Consider the following 25,805-nt stretch of genomic DNA (forward strand, 5'->3'; position numbering starts at 1 on the left):
TACAGCCTTCTAGTTTTTCACATCAAATTAATCCTCAAGTCTGTTGGGCTCATGTATTTACATGAACTGTGGCCAACAACAGGACCTATTCTAGTAGCAGGCCAGGGAACAGGTAGAGGCAAAAGAAATAATCTAAATAAATTCTTGTCTTTTAAGTACCTTTCTTATGACATTGATCACACATCCAAAATGCACTAACTTTGGTAGCGAACTGCTGGTAAGGTATTCTCTGCAGATTAATTCATCACAGGGTTCTGGCCTACACATCGCAATGCAGTTATCAGAGACAAGTTAGAGGTCAGATATTGACGCATCTGACCTCCTGATATGCCAACAGACTCACCACCAAGTTCAGGGCAGAGATCATCATGAGCTGACATAAAATGTCAGATCCTTGTGCAATCCTGTTCATTTGTATAGAATTAACAACTTCAAAAAAAAGCCAAATATCTATTCTTGTGTTATTTTACTTGACATTAATGTTTTCATTAGGTCATCATTATGTTTAGAGTTAATTACCACTTTTATTAAAATAATCCTGATTTTTTAATTTATTTGACTTTTTTTTACATATGTCTTCAATCTTCAGTAACCTGAGCTGACAATAAACCTTCAGAACGGCAGGAATTAGGGCTTCAGAACCTACATTTATTTTCTGCACCTTGCCACAGATCCAGTCAAGCTGTGAGCCCTCACTATCATGGATGTCCAGTGATGATGAGCAATACATCCATGATAGTGAGGGCTCACAGATTGATTGAATCTGTGATGGTGCAGAAAATAAATGCAGCTGTGCAACTAGTGTAAGGAACAGGCTGGTTTATCCATAGTGGTGAAGGATACTCAGGACCATCACGTGGGAAAATGTTGACAGTTCTGTGTGGTACTATTGGCATTTCCCTGCAAAATCCAGGCAGAGGAAATAAGAATTTCTTGACTAATTAATATACAAACATTTACTACTTCTTCTACGTTGATATACATTCAATGTTGCATTGTTGACAATTATTGCTCAATACAACTCAAACATTCTAAATAATAAAAATGAAGAAAAGGTTCAAGCATTAATTTTTAAGTATTCTTTTTTAAATTTTTTTTTATTAGTTTTTCAAAACATTTTACAAATTAAAAACCCCAAATCCCAATGAGGAACATTAAAACAGTGCAAAATTAAGCATACAATAACAATATGTTACAAAGGAAGAGAATTTAGCAAAAAAAAGCACCTAAATTAAAGACAAGTAAGCTTAGTGTCCTCCCCAAGCCCCACAACACAAGAAAAAGCAACAGCAACTCCAGACCAACCACAACACAATATAGAGAGTATAAGTCAGGACAGCCAAGCTCCCAGACTGTGAATACACTCAGCAACTGAGGATAATAATGCCTTCTACCAGAAAAAAAAGGAGCTGAAAGCAAGGGACCGAAGAGAAAAAAAAAACCCTAGTCAAGAGGAAGGTTATGAAAGTACTCGATAAAAGGTCCCCAGACCTTTAGATCCGAATTGAGAACTGAATAATGAATTTTTTTGAGGTCCAAACAGGCCATGATGTCGTTAAGCCATTGAGCATGAGTGGGCGGGTTAGCATCTCTCCATCTGAGGAGGATCAAGCGTCTAGCCAGAAGAGAGGCAAAGGATAATATTCGGCATTTGGTCGGACCCAGACATAAATCTGTCTCGCCCCAAAAACCGAACAGAGCAATTAAGGGGTTTGGTTCTAGGTGCTGATTCAGAATACACGATAACGTAGTGAAGACATCTTTCCAGAATTTCTCCAAGCTAGGACAGAACCAGTACATATGGATAAGAGAGGCCACGCCCCTCTTGCATTTATCACAGAGCGGACTAACGCTAGGGTAGAATCGAGATAGTTTAGATTTAGACATATGGGCTCTATGAACAATCTTAAACTGTAAAAGGCAGTGGCGAGCACAAAGAGAGGTTGAGTTAACCGATTTGAGAACTGAATCCCAGCTCTCCTCAGATAAGGAGATATTTAAATCCTGCTCCCAGGCCATTTTGATTTTATCCATGGGGGCCCATCGTAAGGCCGCTAGTTTATCTCGGATGATTGATATTAAGCCTTAAGTATTCATTTTTAATGTAAATTTACATGATTTTTAACTCCATATTGGAAAATAATTGATAATTTTCTGATACGTTCATTAGTACATTACGCTCAACATGTTTACTTTTTCAATATAAAACAATGATCCATTCAGGAACTGGTGGAATCCTTCCCTTGAATCAATTAGGTGAGTGGGCCAGTGAAGGAGTGGAGCTTTGAGGCTTTGACTCGAGAGATTCTGGCAGTTTTGGCAGTTGGACTGTGCAATCAAGTCAATCAAGATTTGAATAGCTTAGCAGAAAGCAGCTGATTGGGCAAACAAGGTCAGGTGACCAAGCAGTTTGAAAAACTCAAATAAATAGAGGGGTAGCTCAAGTGGAGCAGCCAGTGAAGCTTTAACTTGAAGAGGTGAGAGGATGAGCTTGCTCCCAGTTAGGCTTTACAATGCCTCCTGAGATGGTGATGTACCTCTCATGTGAGAATGTGGTAGTCTTGGAGGAACTTGCAGAGTCATATCTGCCAGAAGTGCATGTGGCTGGGCGATCTGGAAGACTGTGTAAGGAATCTGGAGCAGCAGCTGGATGACCTTTGACTCATAAGGGAGAATGAGGCCATCATAGATGAGAGCTACAGGGAGGTAGTCACACCTAGGCTGCCGGAAGCAGGTTGTTGGGTGACAGTCCGAGGGGGGAAAGCGAAGGTGAGTAGACAGGTAGTGCAGAGCACCCCTGTGGCCATTCCCCTGAATAATAAGTATACTGTTCTGGATACTGTTTGCGGGGATGACTGATCAGGGATGAGTCACGGTGGCAGGGCCTCTGGCACTGAGTCTGACCCTGTGGTGCAGAAGGATGGGACGGGGAAGAGGAGAGCTGTCATCATTGGAGACTCTATAGTCAGGGGAGCAGACAGGAGATTTTGTGGATGTGAGAAGGACACCCACATGGTTTGTTGCCTCCTGGGTGCCAGGGTCTGGGATGTCTCTGATGGGGTGCAAGACATCCTGGTATGAGAGGGAAAGCAACCAGAAGTTGTGATACATGTTGGTACCAATGACATAGGCAGGAAGAGGGATGAGGTCCTGAAGTGTGAGTTTTGGGAACTAGGCAGGAAGCTGAAGAACAGGACCTCAAGGGTGGCATTCTCAGGATTACTGCCAGTGCTATGTGATTGTACTGGTAAGAATTGAAGGAGATGGCAGTTGAATGCATAGCTGAGGAGTTGGGGCAGGGTTTTAGATTTTTGGATCATTGGGATCTCTTCTGGGGAAGGTGGGAACTGTACAGATTGGATGGGTTGCACCTGAACTTGAGGGGGAGCAATATCCTTGCAGGTAGGTTTGCTAGCATGGTTTGGGAGGGTTTAAACTAATTTTCAAGGGGGATGGGACCTGGAGTGATAGAGCAGTGGAAGAGTGCATGGAGTAAAGCCAGATCTAACATATAGAGAGGCTTTGAGGAAAGGAAAGCAGAATAAAGGGTGTAAAGGTAATAAGGTAGAAGGGCTAAAGTGTGTGTACTACAATGCAAGAAGCATCAGGAACAAAGGTGATTAACTGACAGCTTGGATACATACATGGAATTATGATGTAGTGGCCATTACAGAGACTGGCTGGTACCAGGGCAGGAATGGATTCTCAATGTTCCTGGATTTCAGTGCTTTAAAAGGGACAGAGAGGAGGGAAAAAGGGGAGGAAGGGTGGCATTACCGGTCAGGGATATTATTACAGCTACAGAAAGGGTGGGTAATGTAGCAGGATCCTCTTTTGAGTTAGTATGGGTGGAAGTCAGGAATAGGAAGGGGGCAGTTACTCTATTGGGAGTATGCTACAGGCTCCCTGGTAACAGCAGGTATACCGAGGAGCAGATTGGGAGGCGGATTTTGGAAAGGTGTTATCATGGGTGACTTTAACTTCCCTAATATTGATTGGCACCTGATTAGTTCCAATGGTTTGGATGGGGCAGAGTTTGTTAAGTGTGTTCAGGACAGATTCCTATCACAGTATGTTGACAGGCCGACTAGGGGGAATGCCATGCTAGATCTAGTATTAGGTAACTAACTGGGTCAGGTCACAGATCTGTCAGTGGGTGAGCATCTGGGGGAGAGTGAACACCGCTCCCTGGCCTTCAGTATTATCATGGAAAAGGATAGGATCAGAAAGGACAGAACTTTTAATTGGGGAAGGGCAAATTATGAGGCTAGGTGTGAATTGGGATGATGTTTTTACAGGGAAATATACTATGGACATGTGTTTGATGTTTAGGGATCTCTTGCAGGATGGTAGGGATAAATTTGTCCCAGTGAGGAAGATAAAGAATGGTAGGGTGAAGGAACCATAGGTGATAAGTGAGGTGGAAATTCTAGTCAGGTGGAAGAAGGCAGCATACATGAGGTTTAGGAAGCAAGGATCAGATGGGTCTATTGAGGAATATAAGGTAGCAAGAAAGGAGCTCAAGAAGGGACTGAGGAGAGCAAGAAGGGGGCATGAGAGAGCCTTGGTGAGTAGGGTAAAGGAAAACCCCAAGGTATTCTTCAATTATGTGAAGAACAAAAGGTTGACAGGAGTGAAGATAGAACCGATTAGAGATAAAGGTGGGAAGATGTGCCTTGAGGCTGTGGAAGTGAGCGAGGTCCTCAATGAATACTTCTCTTCGGTATTCACCAATGAGAGGGAACTTGATGACGGTGAGGACAATATGAATGAGATTGATGTTCTGGAGCATGTTGATATTAAGGGAGAGGAGGTGTTGGAGTTCTTAAAATACATTAGGACGGATAAGTCCCCGGGGCCTGACAGAATATTCTCCAGGCTGCTCCATGAGGTGAGGGAATAGATTGCTGAGCCTCTGGCTAGGATCTTTATGTCCTCGTTGTCCATGGGAATGGTACTGGAGGATTGGAGGGAAGCAAATGTTGTCCCCTTGTTCAAAAAAAGTAGTAGGGATTGTCCAGGTAATTACAGACCAGTGAGCTTTAGGTCTATGGTGGGAAAGCTGTTGGAAAGGATTATTAGAGATAGGATCCACTTAGAGAATCATGGTTGATCAGGGATAGTCAGCATGGATTTGTGAAGGGAAGATCATGTCTAACAAACCTAACAATGGGACTCTATAGTTAAGGGGTCAGACAGGTGATTCTGTGGATGCAGGAAAGAAACTTGGATGGTAGTTTGCCTCACAGGTGCCAGGGTCAGGGATGTTTCAGATTGCGTCCAAGATATCCTGCGGTAGGAGGGAGAACAGCCAGCGGTCATGGTACAGATTGGTACCAATGACATGGGTAAGAAAAGGGAATAGGTCCTGATAAAAGACTACAGGGAGTTAGGAAGGAAATTGAGAGACAGGACCGCAAAGGTAGCAATTCGGGATTATTGCTGTGCCACGCAACAGTGAGAATAGGAATAGAATGAGGTGGAGGATAAATGTGTGGCTGAGGGATTGGAGCAGGGGGCAGGGATTCAGATTTCTGGATCATTGGGACCTCTTTTGGGGCAGGAGTGACCTGTACAAAAAGGACGGGTTGCACTTGAATTCCAGGGGACCAATATCCTAGCGGGGAGGTTTGCTAAGGCTACTGAAGAGAGTTTAAACTAGAATTGTTCGGGGGGTGGGAACCGAACTGAACTGAAGTGACTGGGGAAGAGAAAGCTTGTAGACAGTGCAGGATGGAGGATAGGCAGGTGATGGAGAAGGGATGCACTCAGACTGAAGGCTTGAGATGTGTTTATTTTAATGCAAGGAGTGTTGTGAACAAACGAGTGAGCTTAGAGTGTGGATCAGGACTTGGAGATATGATGTGGTGGCCATTACAGAGACTTGGATGGCTCGCTGGGCTTTAGATGTTTCAGAAAGGACAGAGAGGGAGGAAAAAGAGGTGGGGGTGTGGCACTGTTATCAGAGATAGTGTCATGGCCACAGAAAAGGTGGATGTCATGGAGGGATTGTCTATGGAGTCTCTGTGGGTGGAGATTAGGAACAGGAAGGGGTCAATAACTTTACTGGGTGTTTTTTATAGGCCACCTAATAGTAAAAGAGATATTGAGGAGCAGATAGGCAAACCGAAACCTGGAGTGTAGAAGAATGAGGGGAGATTTGATAGAGGTATATAAAATTATGATGGGTATAGATAGAGTGAATGCGAGCAGGCTTTTTCCACTGAGGCTAGGGGAGGGAAAAAACCAGAGGACATTGGTTAGGCTGAAGGGGGGAAAAGTTTAAAGGGAACATGAGGGGGGGGCTTCTTTACACAGAGAGTAGTGGGAGTGTGGAATGAGCTGCCAGATGAAGTGCTAAATGTGGGCTCACTTTTAACATTTAAGAAAAACTTGAACAGGTACATGGATGAGAGGTGTATGGAGGGATATGGTCCAGGTGCAGGTCAGTGGGACGAGGCAGAAAAATGGTTTGGCACAGCCAAGAAGGGCCAAAAGGTCTGTTTCTGTTCTGTAATGTTCTATGGTTCTATGGAAACAGATCCTGGAAAGGTGTAATAATAACAGAGTTGTTGTGATGGGAGATTTTAATTTCCCAAATATCGATTGGCATTTCCCTGGAGCAAGGGGTTTAGATGGGGTGGAGTTTGTTTAGGAAGGTTTCTTGACACAATATGTAGGTAAGCCTACAAGAGGAGAGGCTGTACTTGATTTGGTATTGGGAAATGAACCTAGTCAGGTGTCAGATCTCTCAGTGGGAGAACATCTTGGAGATAATGATCATAATTCACTAGGATTATGATCACTAGGGATAGGAACAGACAAGTTAGGGAAATGTTTTATTGGAGTAAGGGGAAATAACAGGTTATCAGGCAGGAAATTGGAAGCTTAAATTGGAAACAGATTTTCTCAGGGGAAAGTAGGGAAGAAATGTGGCAAATATTCAGGGGATATTTGTGTAGTGCTCTGTATAGGTACGTCCCAATGAGACAGGGAAGTTATGGTAGGGTACAGGAACCGTGGTGTACAAAGGCTGTAATAAATCTAGTCAAAAAGAAAAGAAAAGTTTACAACAGGTTCAGAGAGATAGGTAATGTTAGAGATCTGATCTAGAAGATTATGAGGTTACTAGGAAGGAGCTTAAGAAGGAAATTAGGAGAGCCAGAAGGGGCCATGAGAAGGCCTTGGCAGACAGGATTAATGAAAACCCCAAGGCATTTTACAAGTATTTGAAGAGCAGGAGGATAAGATGTGGAAGAATAGGACCTATCAAATGTGACAGTGGGAAAGTGTGTATGGAACCGGAGGAAATAGCAGAGGTACTTAATGAATACTTTACTTCAGTACTAATATGGAAAAGGATCTTAGTGATTGTAATGATGACTTGCAGCAGACTGAAAAGCTTGAGCATGTAGATATTAAGAAAGAGGAATTCGCTGGAGCTTTTGGAAAGCATCAAGTTGGATAAGTTGCTGGGACTGGACAAAATATATCCCAGGCTACTGTAGGAGGCGAGGGAGGAGATTGCTGAGCCTCTGGTGATGATCTTTGCATCATCAATGGGGACAGGAGAGGTTCTGGAGGATTGGAGGGTTGCAGATGTTGTACTTTTATTCAAAAAAGGGAGTAGCAATAGCCCAGGAAATTATAGACAAGTGAGTCTTAACTCAGTGGTTGGTAAGTTGATGGAGAAGATCCTGAGAGGCAGGATTCATGAACATTTGGAGAGGTATAATATCAGGAATAGTCAGCATGGATTTGTAAAGGGCAAGTTGTGCCTTATGAGCCTGATTGAATTTTTTGAGGATGTGACTAAACACATTGATGAAGGAAGAGCAGTGGATGTAGTGTATATGTATTTCAGCAAGGCATTTGATAAAGTTCCCCATGCAAGGCTTATTGAGAAAGTAAAGAGGCATGGGATCCAAGGGGACATTGCTTTGTGGATCCAGAACTGGCTTGCCCACAGAAGGCAAAGAGTGGTTGTAGACGAGTCATATTTTGCATGGAGGTCGGTCAAGAGTGGTGTGCCTCAGGGATCTGTTATGGGACCCCCTACTCTTCATGATTTTTATCCTGGATTATTTTCCTGGATGAGGAAGTGGAGGTATGGGTTGGTAATTTTGCTGATGATGCAAAGTTTGGAGGTGTCGTGGATAGTGTGGAGGGCTGTCAGAGGTTACAGCAGGACATGGACAGGATTGCTAAACTGGGCTGAGAAGTAGCAGATGGAGTTCAACCCAGATAAGTGTGAAGTGGTACATTTTGGTAGGTCAAATATGATGGCAGAATATAGTATGAATGGTAAGACTCTTGGCAGTGTGGAGGATCAGAGGGATCTTGGGGTCTGAGTCCATAGGACACTCAAAGCTGCTGCACAGGTTGTCTCTGTGGTTAAGAAGGTGTATGGTGTATTGGCCTTCATCAATTGTGGAATTGAATTTAGGAGGCGAGAGGTAATGTTGCAGCTTCTCAGACCCTGGTCAGACCTCACTTGGAGTACTGTGCTCAGTTCTGGTTGCCTCACTACAGGAAGGATGTGGAAGCCATAGAAAGGGTGCAGAAGAGATTTACAAGGATGTTACCTGCCTTATGAGAATAGGTTGAGTGAACTCGGCCTTTTCTCCTTGGAGCAATGGAGGATGAGAGGTGACCTGATAGAGGTGTACAGGATAATGAGAGGCATTGATCATGTGGATAGTCAAAGGCTTTTTCTCAGGGCTGAAATGGTTGCCACAAGAGGACACAGGTTTAAGGAGCTGAGGAGTAGGTCCAGAGGAAATGTCAGGGGTAAGGTTTTTTACCCAGAGTGGTGAGTGTGTGGAATGGGCTGCCGGCAACGGTGGTGGAGGCGGATACGATGGTGTCTTTCAAGAGGCTTTTAGATAGGAACATGGCGCTTAGAAAAATAGAGGGCTATGGGTAAGCCTAGTAATTTCTAAGGTAAGGATGTGTTCGGCACAACTTTGTGGGCCGAAGGGCCTGTATTGTGCTGTACTATACTATTCTATGTTCTATGTGTTCATACTTACCACGACCCCAGATGAAATCGCACTGCCTGTCCCTGGTATGGCATTTGCCACCATAACAACGGCCCTGAGAAACAAAAATTAAAAAGCTCTAATGCAGTGTAGTAAAGCAATAACAGGAAAATTAAGGACAGTGTTAAACACAAAGCAAACTAAGACAACTTTCCTTCTTTGCAGGGTGCATCTGTTTTAATGTTACCCACAAAAGTACCAGTGAGCAATCCCATATGGCATTCAGATCAGTCTGTGTACCAACTCAGAGTGCTTAATGTCTCTGTAAAGTCAGTGCCAGATGGATGCAGTCCAGTAACCTGATCTTTTTTTTTCTGCATTTGGTGTTTTCTAATTGGCACCCGGAAGCTGAAGGAGCCCAAATTTCAACCAATGCACATATGACAAAACAATCAAAATAGGTGAACATCATAAGAATGTTTGGATTAAAATGTACTAGAATGCATTTTTGGAATTGGAATTTGTTTATTATTGTTACAGGTATCAAGACACAGTGAAAAGCTTATCTTGCATATTTTTCATACAGATCAAGTTGTTACACAGTGCATTTAGGAAGACGAGGTTAAAAAAATAACAATGTAGAATAACAGTGCAGGTAGACAATATGATGCAAAATCATAATGAGGTAGATTGTGAAGTCAAGTCCAATTGGGTCCACTGCCTGAGGATAAAAGGAAGCAGCAGGTCATGGCAGCATAATAGAGCTTTGACCAGCACCCAGTCAGCATTTGGGATTTATCAGTAAGAGCAAATTAAAGGAAGGCAAGTGCAACCTCCATCATTGCAGTGGCCGTCATCTGAGTGTACATAGCTAGAGTGATCTTATAGCTTTAGCTCTTTGAGGCTTTGCTCAGAGAAAGCAAAGGAAAGAAAAGCTCAAGTTTTTTCCTTCTCTTTATATCTGCTCAGCTAGCTAGGACAGTAGAGATGCCAGGCAGGATAGTGAAATACTCCTCTTGTGGTATGTGGGAAGACATCCCACAAGACATCTACAACCACAAGAAATGCATCCAGCAGCAGCTTCTAACAAACCACGTTAAGGAGTTGGAACTGGATGAACTCGGGATCATTTGGGAGGCTGAGGGGTGATAGATAGAGGGGTAGTTACACCTGAGGTGCTGGATACAGGAAACTGGGTGACAAGTCGGGAAGGGGAAAAGGGTTAAGGAATCAGCACAGAGTACTCCTGTGGCCACCCATGTCAACAACAGGTAAATCACCTGGATACTGTCGGGGGAGGGGGGGGAGGGTTGACCTAATGGAGGAGAGTCACAGTGGTTGGGTCTCTGGTGCTGACTCTGCCTCTGTGACTCAGAAGGGAAGGGGGAGAAGAGGCACGCTGTGGTGATTGGAGATTTGATAGATAGGAGAACAGATAGAGGTTCTGTGGGCGAGAACAAGATTCCTGAATGGTATGTTGCCTCCAGGGTGCCAGGGCCTGGGACATCTCAGATCGAGTCCTCAGCATTCTCAAATGGGAGGGTGAACAGTCAGAAGTCATGGTACATGTAGGGTACCAATGACAGGGGTAGGATGAGCGTCAAGATTCTGCATAGGGAGTTCACGGTGTTAGGTGCTAGGTTAAAGGGCAGGATCACCAGGGTTATGATCTCAGGATTGCGACCCATGCTACGTACTAGTGAGGTCAGAACTAGGAAGATTATACAGTTTAATATGTGGCTAAGGAATTGGTGTTGGAGGAAATGCGTAAGATTTTTTGGATCATTGGGCTCTCCCCCAGGGAAGGTGGGACCTGTACAGAACGGATGGTTTGCACCTGAACTGAAGGGGGTGGGGGGGGTTAACATCATAGCAGGAAGGTTTGTTAATGCTGCACAGTGGGGTTTAAACTAGAGTTACAGAGGGTTGGGAACCAGAGTGCTAGGACAGTTCCTGAGCTCCCTGTATTTCAAAGCAAGAAGTATCATAGGAAAGTGGAATGATAGTGCTGAAAATGAGGTAATTAGTTTACAAACAGGCAATGTGTAGTGAGGAGAGCATGTTGATAGGGCAAAATTGCAGTCAACAGGATGAGTTACAATTTAAAAAGTGTACAAAATTGAAAAGGCTGAATACAGGGATAAAGGTAAAGGTATTGTCATAAACAAGAGAAAATCTGCAGATGCTGGAAGTCCAAGCAACACACTAAAACTTTTTCATTCAGGCCCCCAAACAGTCCTTCCAGGTGAGGCAACCCTTCACCTGTGAGTTTGTTGGGGTCATCTACTGAATCTAGTACTCCAGTGTAGACTCCAGTACATTGGTGAATGTTGATGTAGACTGGGAGAACAATTCACTGAGTACCTACTCCCCATTCCTCAGAAAGATTGGGATCTCCCAATGGCCACCCATTTTAATTCCACTTCCCATTCCGGCATGTCAGTCCATGGCCTCCACTTCTGCCACGATGAGGCCACTGGAGGATCAGCTATTCTGGATTGGGTGCTGCGCAATGAACCAGAATTGGTTAGAGAGCTTGAGGTAAAAGGGGAAAGTGATCATAATATGATGAAATTCATGCTGAAATTTGAGGAGAAGCTAAAGTCAGATGTATTAGTATTACAGTGGAGTAAAGAGAATTAGAGAGGCATGAGAGAGGAGCTGGCCAGAATTGATTGGAAAAGAACACTGGCGGGGATGATGGGAGAGCAGCAATGGCTGGAATTTCTGTAAGCATTTCAGAAGGCACAGGATATATACAGCACAAAGAGGAAGACATATTCCAAAGGCAAGATGACACAACTGTGGCTAACAAGAGAAGTGAAAGCCAACATAAAAGCCAAAGAGAGGGCATATAATAGAGCAGAAATTAGTGAGAAGTTAGAGGATTGAGAAGCTTTTAAAAACCGAAGGAAGGCAACTGTCAACCTCCATAGCTGCTTTGAGTGCCCTATCGACATGGACCCCAGGTTCTCTCAGATCCTCCACAATGCCAAGAGTCTTACTATTAATACTATATTCTGTCTTCAAATTCGACCTGCTGAAATGAACCACTTCACACTTAACTGGGTTGAAGTCCATCTGCCACTTCTAGGCCTAGTTCTGCATCCTATCAATGTCCCACTGTAACCTCTGACAGCCCTCTACACTATCCACAACACTCCCAACCTTTGTGTCATCAGCAAACTTACTAACCCATCCTTCCACTTCCTCATCCAGGTCATTTATAAAAATCACAAAGAGGATGGGTCCCAGAACAGATCCTTGAGGAACACCACTGGTCACTGACCTCCATGCAGTTTATACTCCAGATTTCTGTAAGATGTGGCTGAAGAGATTGTGGAAGCATTAGTAATGATCTTTGAAGAATTACTAGATCCTGAAATGGTTCTGGAAGATTGGCAAATTGTAAATATCACTCCACTCTTCAAGAAAGGAGAGAGGTAGAAGAAAGGAAACTATAGGCCAGTTAGTCTGACCTCCATGGTTGGGAAGATGTTGGAGTTGATTATTAAGGATAAGGTCTCAAGGTACTTGGAGGCACATGATAGTATAGGCCGTAGTCAGTATGGTTTCCTCAAGGGAAAATTTTGCCTGACAAATCAGTTGGATTTCTTTGAAGAAATAACAAGCACGATAAACAAAGGAAATCAGGTTGATGTTGTGTACTTGGATTTTCAGAAGGCCTTTGACAAGTTGCCACACTACTTAAAAAACTACGACCCCATTGTATTACAGGAAATCTTCTAGCATGGATAAAACAATGATTGATTGGCAGGAGGCAAAGAGTGGGAATAAAGGGAGCCTTTTCTGGCTGGCTGTGGTTAACTAGTGGTGCTCTACAGGGGTCCGTGTTGGGACTGATTCTTTTTACATTACTTTTTACATTTTACTGATTCTGATGATGAAATTGATGGCTTTGTTGCAAAGTTTACAGATGGTATGAAGATTGGTGGAGGGGCAAGTAGTTTTCAGGAAATAGAGAGGTTACTGAAGGACAGATAGATTAGGAGAATGGGCAAAGAAATAATAAATGGAATACAGTATCGGGAAGTGTATGGGCATGAACTTTGGTAGGAGAAATGAAAGGGTTGACTGTTTTCTAAATAGAAACATAGAAAACCTACAGCACAATACAGGCCCTTCGGCCCACAAAGCTGTGCCGAACATGTCCCTACCTTAGAATTACCTAGGCTTTACCCACAGCCCTCTATTTTTCTAAGCTCTATGTAGCCATCCAGGAGTCTCTTAAAAGACCCTGTGTTGCCCTTAAGGCATTTGTTTAGCTTTATCACATTTTTGCTTTAGTAATTTGTTTACAACTATTTTCTAGTTTAAGTTAAGGTTGTTGAAAGTAAATTCATTGTCTGTGATGTATTGCGGCATGCAATGATGTCACACCCGGTTTCACCGCGTCTCCATCAGTTTGGAGAAACGGGAAGGGGGGGGGGGGTGCTTGAGTATGCAGGATCAGCGTGAGAAAAGTTTCATTCTATGCACTAAGAAACATCATAGAAGCAACGCCATAAGTTCATATGACAATCGATATGTAGAAGTAAAAATGTTAACACTGATTCTGTTAAAAGTAATGACGGTTGATAAAGTTTATTTTCTTGTGCTATCGAAAGCGCTGCTGGATAGTTTGTGTTGAAGTGTATTTAAAGTTGTTAATGGCGTAGGTAGATTCTGACTGTATGTTGTACAAACATTTGTACTTTAATGAGACTTTAATGTAATATAGTTTGTTGTAGTTTTACTTTTACAAGTATTTATGATGTAAATGTGATGCCAAGAAGGAAACAAATACTGTATATATTTTGTATTGTTTTATCAACAGTTTTCACCATACATTAATGTGGAAGAGTGAACAGTAAACGGTTAATCTTACTGCGATCCTGCCTCATTGACTTCAGTTAAACTCGGTGTTTAGTTTAGAGTTTCTACACCTACACAAGAACACTACAGTGAAAAGGTGGCATTACCAGGTGTTTCAACAAATGGTATGATGGCCACGCGATCAAGCGTCAAGTCGTTGCCATCCAGCACCAGGAGCATTAGGGCATCAACAAATAAGGCTGCCCTCGCAAGAGCTAAAGCAGAAACCGCCAAGGTGCGAGCGTCATACGCCGAACAGGAAGCAAAACTGAAAATGGAAAGGGCTACCAGAGAAAGCGAAGAGGCTGCCAGAGAAGCCAAAAACCAGTTGGCAAAGGTAAGGATAGAAGCAGAGTTAAAAGTGCTGGCGCTACGCCGAGAAGCCGATGCTGCCAGGGTGGAAGCAGAAATATTAGAAAGCGCTGAAAAAATGCACATTCTAGTTGAAGTAAAATCTACTTCAGAAAGGACCAGATTGGAACGCACTAGCGAATACGTCTGATCTCAAATGGACCTGAAGACTCATTCTTCCTCTCCATACTTATTTGCTAACGTCCCATTTCATGAGGAAGACAATTTACGCTTGCAACTCAAGAATGAAAGGGCTGATGACAAATACTTCTCGATGCCAAACTTACCAGATTTGGTGAGAGAAGAGGCAAAGGCTGAAGTCAGAACAGCAAATCCCATAACGAATGCACACGCTCAGTCATATGCCCGCCAACATATTCCGCCAGCCAGCATGCCACTGGCAGTTGAACCCTTGGCACAGTATTTAGCATGATGAGATCTCGTCACTTCAGGACTATACCAGTTTGACGATAAGCCTGAAAATTACTGTGCATGGTACTCCTCATTCGCCAATGCAACCAGCGGAGTCCAGCTCACAGCAACCCAAGAGTTGGATCTTATGACTAAATGGCTGGGTAAAGAATCATGTGAACAGGTGAGGCGCATACGTTCAGTGTACATTAACAACCCCAAGCTAGTCTTACGCAAAGCATGGGAGAGACTTCAAGAGTGCTATGCGGCCCCTGAAATTATTGAAACGGCACTATTTCGACGGCTGGAAAATTTTCCTAGGGTGTCAGCCAAAGACCACACTAAATTAAGAGAACTTGGAGATTTACTCATGGAGATCGAAGGTGCTAAAGAAGACGACTATTTAACTGGCCTGTAGTATCTAGATACTTCATATGGAATTGCATCAATCATGAATAAACTTCCATTTGGGCTGCAGGAAAGGTGGATGTCTGTTGGCTCAGAGTACAAAGAAGAGAACGGTGGTCGATTCCCTCCCTTTAAGTATTTCACTAGGTTTGTGTGCAAGGAGGCGAAGAAGTGAAATAACCCTAGCTTTATGAGTCAAGGTAGCAGTACTATTCACAACAAGCCAGTCAAATCCACTTTGAATAATTTTAACATCAATGAACCTGTTTCGGTGCATAAAACTGAAGTCTCCACAACTAACAATGTCCCTAGCAAGAATTGTCCATTGCACAACAAACCCCACCCCCTCAAAAATGCAGAATGTTTAGAAAAAAACCCTTTGACGAGAGAATGGCCCTACTCAAGGAGAAAAAAATATGTTTTAAATGCTGTTCCTCTACCTCTCACCTTGCTAGAGAGTGTACATTCCCATGGAGTGCTTGGAATGCAACAGCACTAATCACGATGGGGCCATGCATCCCAGCCCGTTACTGCAAACTGACAAAGCTCCTTCACCCTCACAAGAGGACGGCTGGGAGGGAGAGGATCACCCCAATACAACTGTTGTCAGCTCGAGCTGCACAGAAGTTTGTGGTCAAGGTCAGTCAAATCGTTCATGCTCAAAGATCTGCCTCACTAAGGTATACCCTAAGGGAGCCAAAGACAAGGCCATCAAAGCCTATGTAATTCTGGACAACCAGAGCAATCGCTCACTAGTCAGACCAGAGTTCTTTGACTTGTTCAACGTAGAGGGTATTCAGTTCCCATACTACCTTAGAACTTGCTCAGGCAGCGTAGAAACATATGGAAGGAAGGCAGAAGGCTTTGAGCTCGAGTCGCTGGATGGTAAAGTTGTCATCTGTCTCCCTCTGCTCTTGGAGTGCAATGAAATCTTGAATAACCACACCGAGATTCCAATGCCAAGCCCAGTGCTACACCAGCCGCATCTCCACCACATCGCCAAGCACATTCCAGAACTGGATCCAAAAGCAGAAATACTCCTGCTACTCGAAAGAGATGTGCTCAGGGTGCACAAGGTCAGGCAGCAGGTCAATGGACCACATGATGCCCCCTTTGCCCAACGCCTGGATCTGGGCTGGGTGGTGATAGGAGAGGTGTGCCTTGGCAATGTACATAAACCAACAGTTGATATGCTCAAGACCAATGTGCTAGAGAGTGGCCGCCATTCAATTTTTCAACCCTGCACAAGCTTTATGTGTCTCAAGGAAGCATGACAAGGCTTTAACAAGTGTAGTAAAGTAACCGAGAAGACACTGGGACAGTCAGTCTTCACTCAAACTGAGCACGATAATAAACTTGCTCCACCAGTAGAAAAAACTCAAACAAGCAAAATATTTGAGCTGATCGAACCTGAAAGAGACTCAGAAATTCGGCTGCAAATACAAACCGGTGTCACCTACCTGGAAGAATCAATACGTACCACCGAACGCTTTCAGTGGTTCTCCACTTTGAATTCCTTAGTGAGAGGACTTGCATTCCTCATTCACATGGCCAGATCCCACAAACACTCATCCCGAAATAGTAAATGCAAGGGATGGCACAAATGTGACTTACCTCGCAATGCGGATGAATTTGCCCAGGCAAAGGACGTCATTCTTAAAGCAACTCAAAGAGCAGCTTTTGCAAGGGAGTTTTCGGCTCTCCAAGCTAATAAACCAATACCAAAGGACAGCCCTTTGAGGAAACTCAGCCCGATCCTGAAGAACGATATCATCTGCATTGGGGGCTGGTTAATACACTTTCACCATTCAGCTGCAGGAAAGAGCCCAGTAATCCTGCCCAAAGACAGCCACGTGTCCTTACTGCTCACGTGCCATCACCATGAACAGGTAAGGCATCAGGGCCATCACCTGACGGAGGGAGCAATCAGAGGAGCGGGACTGTGGATCTTGGGCGGTAAAACACTGATCAATTCAGTACTCCACAGGTGTGTAACCTGCTGGAAACTGTGAGGGAAGCTGGAAGTTCAATGTATGGCAGACCTCCCAGCAGAACGCCTCAATGCCTGCCCTCCTTTTACATATGTAGAGCTCGATGTATTTGGTCCCTGGACTATCATCACTAGACGTACCAGAGGAGGGCAAGCAGAGAGCAAACGATGAGCCATCATGTTCAGCTGCATGAGTTTGAGAGCAGTGCACATTGAGGTAATCGAATCTTTAGGTACATCCAGTTGCATTAATGCTCTCAGGCGCTTCTTTGCACTAAGAGGCCCTGCAAAACAGTTAAGGTCTGATTGCAGCACAAACTTTGTTGGAGCGTCCAAGGAGCTCGGGATGGACAAAATGGTGCAAGGGTACCTCAGTGAGTAGGGATGCAACTGGAAATTCAATACGCCACACGCCTCTCACCAGGGAGATACATGGGAGCAGATGATTGGCATCTCCAGAAGGATCCTTGATTCAATGCTTCTGCAGCAACACACCCGACTGACCCACGAAGTACTGTGCACACTAATGGCAGAGGTCACAGCCATTATAAATGCGCGACCACTCCGACCTGTGTCTTCTGACCCGGAATGCCCCTTCATACTTTCGCCATCAATGCTCCTTACACAGAAGGCAGGAGTTCCCCATCCACCTGGGGACTTCTCAGATAAGGATTTGTACACAAAGCATCAGATAAGGATTTGTACACAAAGCAGTGGAGACAGGTTCAGGCTCTCGCAAATCAGTTCTGGTTCCGTTGGAGCCATGAATATCTACCTTTGTTGCAACACAGACAAAAGTGGACAGAGCCTCGCAGGAACCTTCAAGTTGGAGATTTAGTCCTGCTCAGGAACAAGCAGATGGCACACAACTGCTGGCCAATGACCAGAATCACTGCCACATTCCCTAGTAGGGATGGACATGTCAGGAAGGTTGAGTTGAAAACTTCTGACCAAGGTGATGTGAAAACTTACCAAAGACCAGTTGCAGAAGTCATTCTACTTCTACCTAAAGACTGATTTAGAGACTAAAGTTTTGTATCATGTTCATAGTGACCTTACAAAGGTCAGGCAGGGAGTGTGTTGCCCTTAAGGCATTTGTTTAGTTTTATTACATTTTTGCTTTAGTAATTTGTTTGTAACTATTTTCTAGTTAAAGTTAAGGTTGTTGAAAGTAAATTCATTGTCTGTGATGTATTGCGACATGCGATGACATCACACCCAGTTTCGCCGTGTCTTGTGGGTAAATACCGGTTTGGAGAAATGGGGGAGGGGGGGGCTTGAGTATGCAGGATCAGCGTGAGAAAAGTTTCATTCTATGTACTAAGAAACATCATAGAAGCAATGCCGTAAGTTCATATGACAATCGATATGTTGAAGTAAAAATGTTAACGCTGATTCTGTTAAAAGTAATGACGGTTGATAAAGTTTATTTTCTTGTGCTATTGAAAGTGTTGCTGGATAGTTTGTGTTGAAGTGTATTTAAAGTTGTTGATGGCGTAGGTAGATTCTGACTGTATGTTGTACTTTAATGAGACTTTAATGTAATATAGTTTGTTGTAGTTTTACTTTTACAAGTAGTTATGATGTAAATGTGATGCCAAGAAGGAAAAAAATACAGTATATATTTTGTATTGTTTTATCAGCAGTTTTCACCATACGTTAATGTGGAATAGTGAACAGTAAATGGTTAATCTTACTGCGATCCTGTCTCATTGACTTTGGTTTAACTCGGTGTTTAGTTCAGAGTTTCTACACCTGCACGAGAACACTGCAGACCCTATTGTTTCCGCCTCCACCACTGCCACCGGCAGCCCATTCCACGCTTTGCATTAAAAAAAAAACTTACATAGAAACATAGAAAACCTACAACACAATACAGGCCCTTTGGCCCACAAAGTTGTGCTGAACACATCCCTACCTTAAAAATTACTAGGCTTACCTACAGCCCTCTATTTTACTAAGGTCCATGTCTAAGGTCTAAGGTCCAAGCCTCTTAAAAGACCCTATCGTATCCACCTCCACTAACCCTAACCCTAATGTTGGCAGCCCATTCCATGCACTCACCACTCTCTGAGTAAAAAACATACCCCTGACATCTCCTCTGTACCTACTTCCCAGCACCTTAAACCTGTATCCTCTTGTGGCAACCATTTCAGCCCTGAGAAAAAGCCTTTGACTATCCACATGATCAATGCCTCTCATTATCCTGTACACCTCTATCAGGTCACCTCTCATCCTCCATTGCTCCAAGGAGAAAAGGCCGAGTTCACTCAACCTATTCTCAAAAGGCATGCTCCCCAATCCAGGCAACATCCTTGTAAATCTCCTCTGCACACTTTCTATGGCTTCCACATCCTTCCTGTAGTGAAGTGACCAGAAACGAGCACAGTACTCCAAGTGGGGTCTGACCAGGGTCCTTTTTAGTTGCAACATTACCTCTCGGCTCCTAAATTCAATTCCATGATTAATGAAGATCAATATACCGTACGCCTTCTTAAACACAATCAACCTGCGCTGCTGCTTTGAGCGTCCTATGGACTCTGACCCCAAGATCCCTCTGATCCTCCACACTGGCAAGAGTCTTACCATTAATACTATATTCTGCCATCATATTCAACCTACCAAAATGAACCATTTCACACTTATCTGGGTTGAACTCCATCTGCCACTTCTCAGCCCAGTTTTGCATCCTATCAATGACCTGCTGTAACTTCCGACAGCCCTCCACACTATCCACAACACCTCCTACCTTTGTGTCATCAGCAAACTTACTAACCCATCCCTCCACTTCCTCATCCAGGTCATTTATAAAAATCATGAAGAGTAAGGGTCCCAGAACAGATCCCTGAGGCACTCCATTGGTGACTGACCTCCATGTAGAATATGACTCACTTACAACCACTCTTTGCCTTCTGTGGGCAAGCCAGTTCTGGATCCACAAAGCAATGTCCCGTTGGATCCCATGCCTCTTTACTTTCTCAATAAGCCTTGCATGGGGTACCTTATCAAATGTCTTGCTGAAATCCATATGCAATACATCTACTGCTCTTCCTTCATCAATGTGTTTAGTCACATCCTCAAAAAATTCAATCATGCTTGTAAGGCATGTCTTGCCCTTTACAAAGCTATGCTGACTACTCCTAATCATACTATACCTCTCCAAATGTTCATAAACCCTGCCTCTCCAGGATCTTCTCCATCAACTTACCAACCACTGAGGTAAGACTCACTGGTCTATAATTTCCTAGGCTATCTCTACTTCCTTTCTTGAATAAAGGAACAACATCCGCAATCCTCCAATCCTCGGAAACCTCTTTTGTCCCCATTGATGATGCAAAGATCATCACCAGAGGCTCAGCAATCTCCTCCTTTGCCTCCCACAGCAGCCTGAGGTACATTTCGTCTGGTCCTGGTGACTTTTCCAACTTGATGCTTTCCAAAAGCTCCAGCGAATTCCTCTTTCTTAATATCTACATGCTCAAGCTTTTCAGTCTGCTGCAAGTCATCACGACAATCACTAAGATCCTTTTGCATAGTGAATACTGAAGTAAAGTATTCATTAAGTACCTTTGCTATTTCCTCCAGTTCCATGCACACTTTCCCATTGTCACACTTGATAGGTCCTATTCCTTCACGTCTTATCCTCTTACTCTTCATATACTTGCAGAATGCCTTGGGGTTTTCCTTAGTTCTGCCTGCCAAGGCCTTCTCATGGCTCCTTTGAGCTCTCCTAATTTCCTTCTTAAGCTCCTTCCTAGTAGGCTTATAATCTTCTAAATCACTAACATTACCCATCTCTCTGAACCTTCTGTAAGCTTTTCTTTTCTTCTTGACTAGATTTATTACAGCCTTTGTACACCATGGTTCCTGTACCCTACTATAACTTCACTGTCACATTGGAATGTACCTATACAGAACTCTACACAAATATCCCCTGAATATTTGCCACATTTCTTCTGTACTTTTCCTTGAGAACATCTGTTTCCAATTTAAGCTTCCAATTTCCTGCCTGATAGTCTCATAATTCCCCTTACTCCAATTAAACACTTTTCTAACTTGCCTGTTCCTATCTCTCTCCAATGCTATGGTAAAGGAAATAGAATTATGGTCACTATCTCCAAAATGCTCTCCCACTGAGAGATCTGACACCTGACCAGGTTTGTTTCCCAATAGCAAATCAAGTATAGCCTCTCCGCTTGTAGGCTTATCTACATACTGTGTCAAGAAAACTTCCTAAACACACCTAACAAACTCCACCCCATCTAAACCCCTCACTCTGTGGGGATGCCATTTGATATTTGGGAAATTAAAATCTCCCATCACGACAACTCTGTTATTATTACACTTTTCCAGGATCTGTTTCCCTATCTGCTCCTTGATATCCCTGTTACTATTAGGTAGGCTATGAAAAAACACCCAGTAAAGTCATTGACCCCTTCCTATACCTAACCTCCACCCACAGAGACTCCGTAGACAATCCCTCCATGGCGTCCACCTTTTCTGAAGCTGTGACACTATCTCTGATCAACAGTGCCATGCTCCCACCTCTTTTGCCTCCCTCCCTGTCCTTTCTGAAGCATCTAACCTGGCACTTGAAGTAACCAATCCTGTCCCTGAGCCATCCAAGTCTCTGCAATTGCCAGCACATCATATTTCTAAGTACTGATCCACGCTCTAAGCTCATCTGCTTTGTTCACAACACTCCTTGCATTAAAGTAGACACATCTCAAGCCTTCGGTCTGAGCGTGTCCCTTCTCTATCACCTGCCTATCCTCCCTCTATTTGTGAGCTAATCTTCCCTTCCCCAGTCTTTTCAGTTCTGTTTCCACCCCCCAACAATCCTAGTTTAAGCTCTCCCAGAAGCCTTAGCAAACCTCTGACATCTCCTCTGTACCTACTTCCAAGCACCTTAAAACTGTGCCCTCTTGTGCTAGCCATTTTAGCCCTGGGAAAAAGCCTCTGACTATCCACATAATCAATGCCTCTCATCATCTTATACACCTCTATCAGGTCACCTCTCATCCTCCGTCACTCCAAGGAAAAAAGGCTGAGTTCACAAAGATGAATGAAAGGATTTTCATATGAGGAACGTTTGGAGGCCCTCAGTCTGTACTTGTTGGAATTTATACAGATGCGGTGGGGGGGGGGGAATCTCATTGAAATCTTTCAAATGTTTAAAGGCCTAGACAGAGTGGATATGGAAAGTATGTTTCCCTTGGTGGGGGAGTCAAGGACAAGAGGGCACAGCCTCAGGATATAGGGGTGTCCTTTTAAAGCAGAGATGTGGAGAAATTGCTTTGGGCAGAGGGTGGTGAATTTGTTGCCACATGCAGCTGTGGAGGCCAGGTTGTTGGGTGTACTTAAGGCAGAGCTTGATAGGTTCTTGATTGGACATGGCATCAAAGGTTATGGGGCGAAAGCCACGGAGTGGGGCTGAGAAGGGAAAATAAAGGATCAGCCATGATTGAATGGCAGAGCAGACTAGATGGGCCAGATGCTTTTGGTCTTATGGTCTCATGGTCTATAGAGGGTTGGTCAGTTTCCATGATGTGCTGAGCTGTGTCCACAATCCTCTGCAGTTAGTCTTGACAGAGGAGCCAAAACTCACAATTGAGGGCACTACTGCACACCAAAGCAGTATGTGCAATTAAAAGATACTACATTTCCTAAAAGTCATTATTGATTCATTTAAAATAATGTGTGATAGTCCTGGCTGAAGTAACATTAGACACATCATGCACATGGTGAGTATTATCTTACTGTTTATGTCAAAGGATCTTTGGGGCTTACCACTTGTCATGTATTTCTACTGTCTTTACTGTGTGTCTATACACAGCTTTGCAGCTTCTCATAAATCCCCCAAGATGGAAGCTTTCTTCAGAGTTTTTAATGAGATCTCTTTACTTGTGAAACTACAGAGAATTAAGTAAAACATGTATTAAATTCAATACTGACTCGTTGTGTGCCTGAATATACTGTTGATTATTCTCACAATCGGTGTTAACCAAGGTAATATACTCCATAACTACACAGCATAAACAAGAGTAAGCCTGTAGTCCAACGATAGATGTAAACATAATATTTCCTTCAAAATATATCTGCTTTTGCTTATGAATATTAATACATTTATGACTCACATGTATTTCTGTTTCAAGGGCAAATAAAGAGTGGAATGAGATGTGTGTTTTTCCATGTGTCTCAAATCAAATTGAAGTTAACCAGTGCAGGAAATAGCATAAAAAAACAGCTTACATATAGGAAGTGATGCTGATACAAAATGAACTGCACCTCTAGATGCCAGAACACTCCCTGCCTGGCATCCATAGGATGTCAAACTTTGCTATGAAAACTAAAAGTCAAGTGATCATTTTATTAAGTCTTTAGCAAAAGGAGGATAGTCTCAGATACTGGTCTTGAAAACAGTCTTACCACATCGTCTTTAACTATTTCCACTTCAAAAATGCTGGCCTTGAAGACATGCTAGCTTGTGGTAATGTCTGATGAGCAGAGAGGTAATATGGATCTGACTCAAATGACAATTGAACGAGCTACCTATAAAGTGCCTTCTTTATCCATCCTCCAACTTGCAGCAGTCGCACAAAGACAAGAAAGTGATAGAGTTTACTAAGAGAGCTTTGTTTTGGGAGAGGTGCCTGCTTTGTGATGCACTGCACTTCTTCATACACCTGTCTTTGAACAAGAAGGATTCCAATCTTTGCCCAATTCACTTGCTCTGTGCTGAGAGATTGCTTGCAGGTGTGCCAACCATTGCAAAGGCTATCTTTGGCTACTCCTGTTAAGGAATAAGCAATGTGTGAGCCAGGCAATTGCAGTGGCAAGCAACTTCCAACCTGAAAAACACTCAAAGTGTACACTGCCAAGTTGGAGCGGTGATAAATGAATGATGTCAGTTGAGACTGGAGGATGTATTTCTACATCTGCCTCAGAGTTAGCTAGGCCAGTTAACCATGAGGAGAGGGTGAGATGATTAGCTTGAAGTCCTCTTGTGGCATGTTCAGCCAGGTTGAAATCAGTAGGAATGCATGTAATTCCATTGGATCTTCTGGCTTGATTGTTCGATGCATTAGATCTTATTATGTACATAAACATGGAATCTCCTTGTTTCATTAAATATATAACTGAGCACAACCTTGTTGCCCGTAAAGAATTTGACATCATCTAGTTCTGTATCTAGTTCTTCAGTTATAATCTCTGCCATCTCCAATTGCTAGAACAGCAGCAGGGAGTTCAAGCTTTGGTATTGTGAGATCTGCTTTGGGTGCAAGCTTTGCCTTTCTCAGGATGAATCCAACTTCACTATATCCAGCAACGTCTGTGACCTTCAGGTATGCAACAGCAGCAATTTCTTTAAATGATGCATCACAAAAGGTGCTGACCTCTTTCTTTTGGGCTGTTGATAGTGGAATTGTGTAATTTCTTGGAATCTTCAAACCTTAAAGATCATGAAGGGATGAACACAATTGCTGTTCCTGCTCTTGTTTCTCTTTAGGGAGTAAGACATCCCATCCACAAGTTTCCAAGATCAACTCTTGCAGCATGAAGTGTCCCTGGATTCTGACTGGAGCAGCAAATCCAAGAGAGTGAAAACTAGTGATGGTTGATATTGTACCACGACCTTCAAAGAGTCTTTCGGTATCAGTGACTTGGAAAGTAGGGGTGTTGGTAACAAGGTCCCATCCAAGGCCCAGACTATATTGCATAGGAGGGAGGTCATGTCCAAGATCAAGATTCTGTAGATCTTTGGCCAGGTCTTCAGATGGGAAACATTGCATGACCATAGACCTGTTGGATGTGATTATATGCAGTCTGAGATTAGAATGCACCTGCATGTCTTGTGCTGCTTTCAACACGCTGACTGCTTCCTCTGCATGAGAAAATGATTTAACACCATCATCAACATAGAAATACCTTTCAGTGTACCTCTGTGCTTTAGTCCCGAATTCCTTCTCTCCCTCGATAGCTGTCCTCCTTAGACCACAGATTGCTACTGCTGGCGGGGCAGTTACCCAACACATGAACTCTCTCATGTGGTACTCTTGCTGTTCTGTTCATGGTCTCGAAGCCGCAAGAATCTGAGGTAGTCTCAATGATGCTTTCCCACTGGGAAGCTGTGGAACATTTGTTCAATGTTTGCTATCACTGTGATGGGCTAAATTCTGAAACACACGAGGACTTCAAGCAGACTGTTATCGAGGTCTAGACTACACAAGAGCACCTTGTTCAGTGATATGAACTGCACACTTGAATCAAACACAATTCAAGTGACGATGGTGCTAAACGGCAACTCCTTTACTTACTTCTTCAGAAACAGCTCTATTTCCATCTTTAATATCTCTATTTTTGCCTTTCAAGATTCTTTTGAAGACCCTAACCTGAATTACATGCTGACTACAGTTCTTTGTGGGAATGGGACCCGCTCTCCGGGTTTCACAACTGGCCGTTGCTCAGCATGCTAAGGACTCGGCGTAAGAGTTTGGCACGGCTTTGGAGGCCTAGGAACTCAGGGCTCTGGAGATGGGCGGATCAATGGTCGGTGTCCCAGATGGGTGTGTTGTGGGAGCTGGACCATCTTTGGCTGTGTGCCCAGAGACCCGAGATCTTTGGGCACAGAGCATGAAAAAGTGACACAACGGACATTTTACATTGTAAACCAGTGAGTTTTTGGTAATGTCTCCCCTCTCGCTGTGAAATGGAGACATCTCTTTCTCCCTTATTAGGGGGAGGGAGGGAGAGGGGAGAGGGGAGAGGGGAGAGGGAGAGGGGGAGGG

General features: G+C 43.6%; 1 protein-coding gene across 1 annotated transcript in view; it reads right to left on the minus strand.

Moving 5' to 3' along the window:
- The window catches only part of adam11 (ADAM metallopeptidase domain 11), a 365,266-nt gene that overhangs the window by 49,306 nt on the left and 290,155 nt on the right, over positions 1–25,805 (minus strand). Inside the window, exon 20 of the mRNA XM_059955670.1 lies at positions 9,033–9,096. Coding sequence (XP_059811653.1) covers positions 9,033–9,096 — 64 coding nt within the window. The remainder of the gene's footprint in view (positions 1–9,032; positions 9,097–25,805) is intronic.

Source organism: Hypanus sabinus, chromosome X1 (genome assembly GCF_030144855.1).
Source record: "Hypanus sabinus isolate sHypSab1 chromosome X1, sHypSab1.hap1, whole genome shotgun sequence".
Lineage (NCBI taxonomy): Eukaryota > Metazoa > Chordata > Chondrichthyes > Myliobatiformes > Dasyatidae > Hypanus > Hypanus sabinus.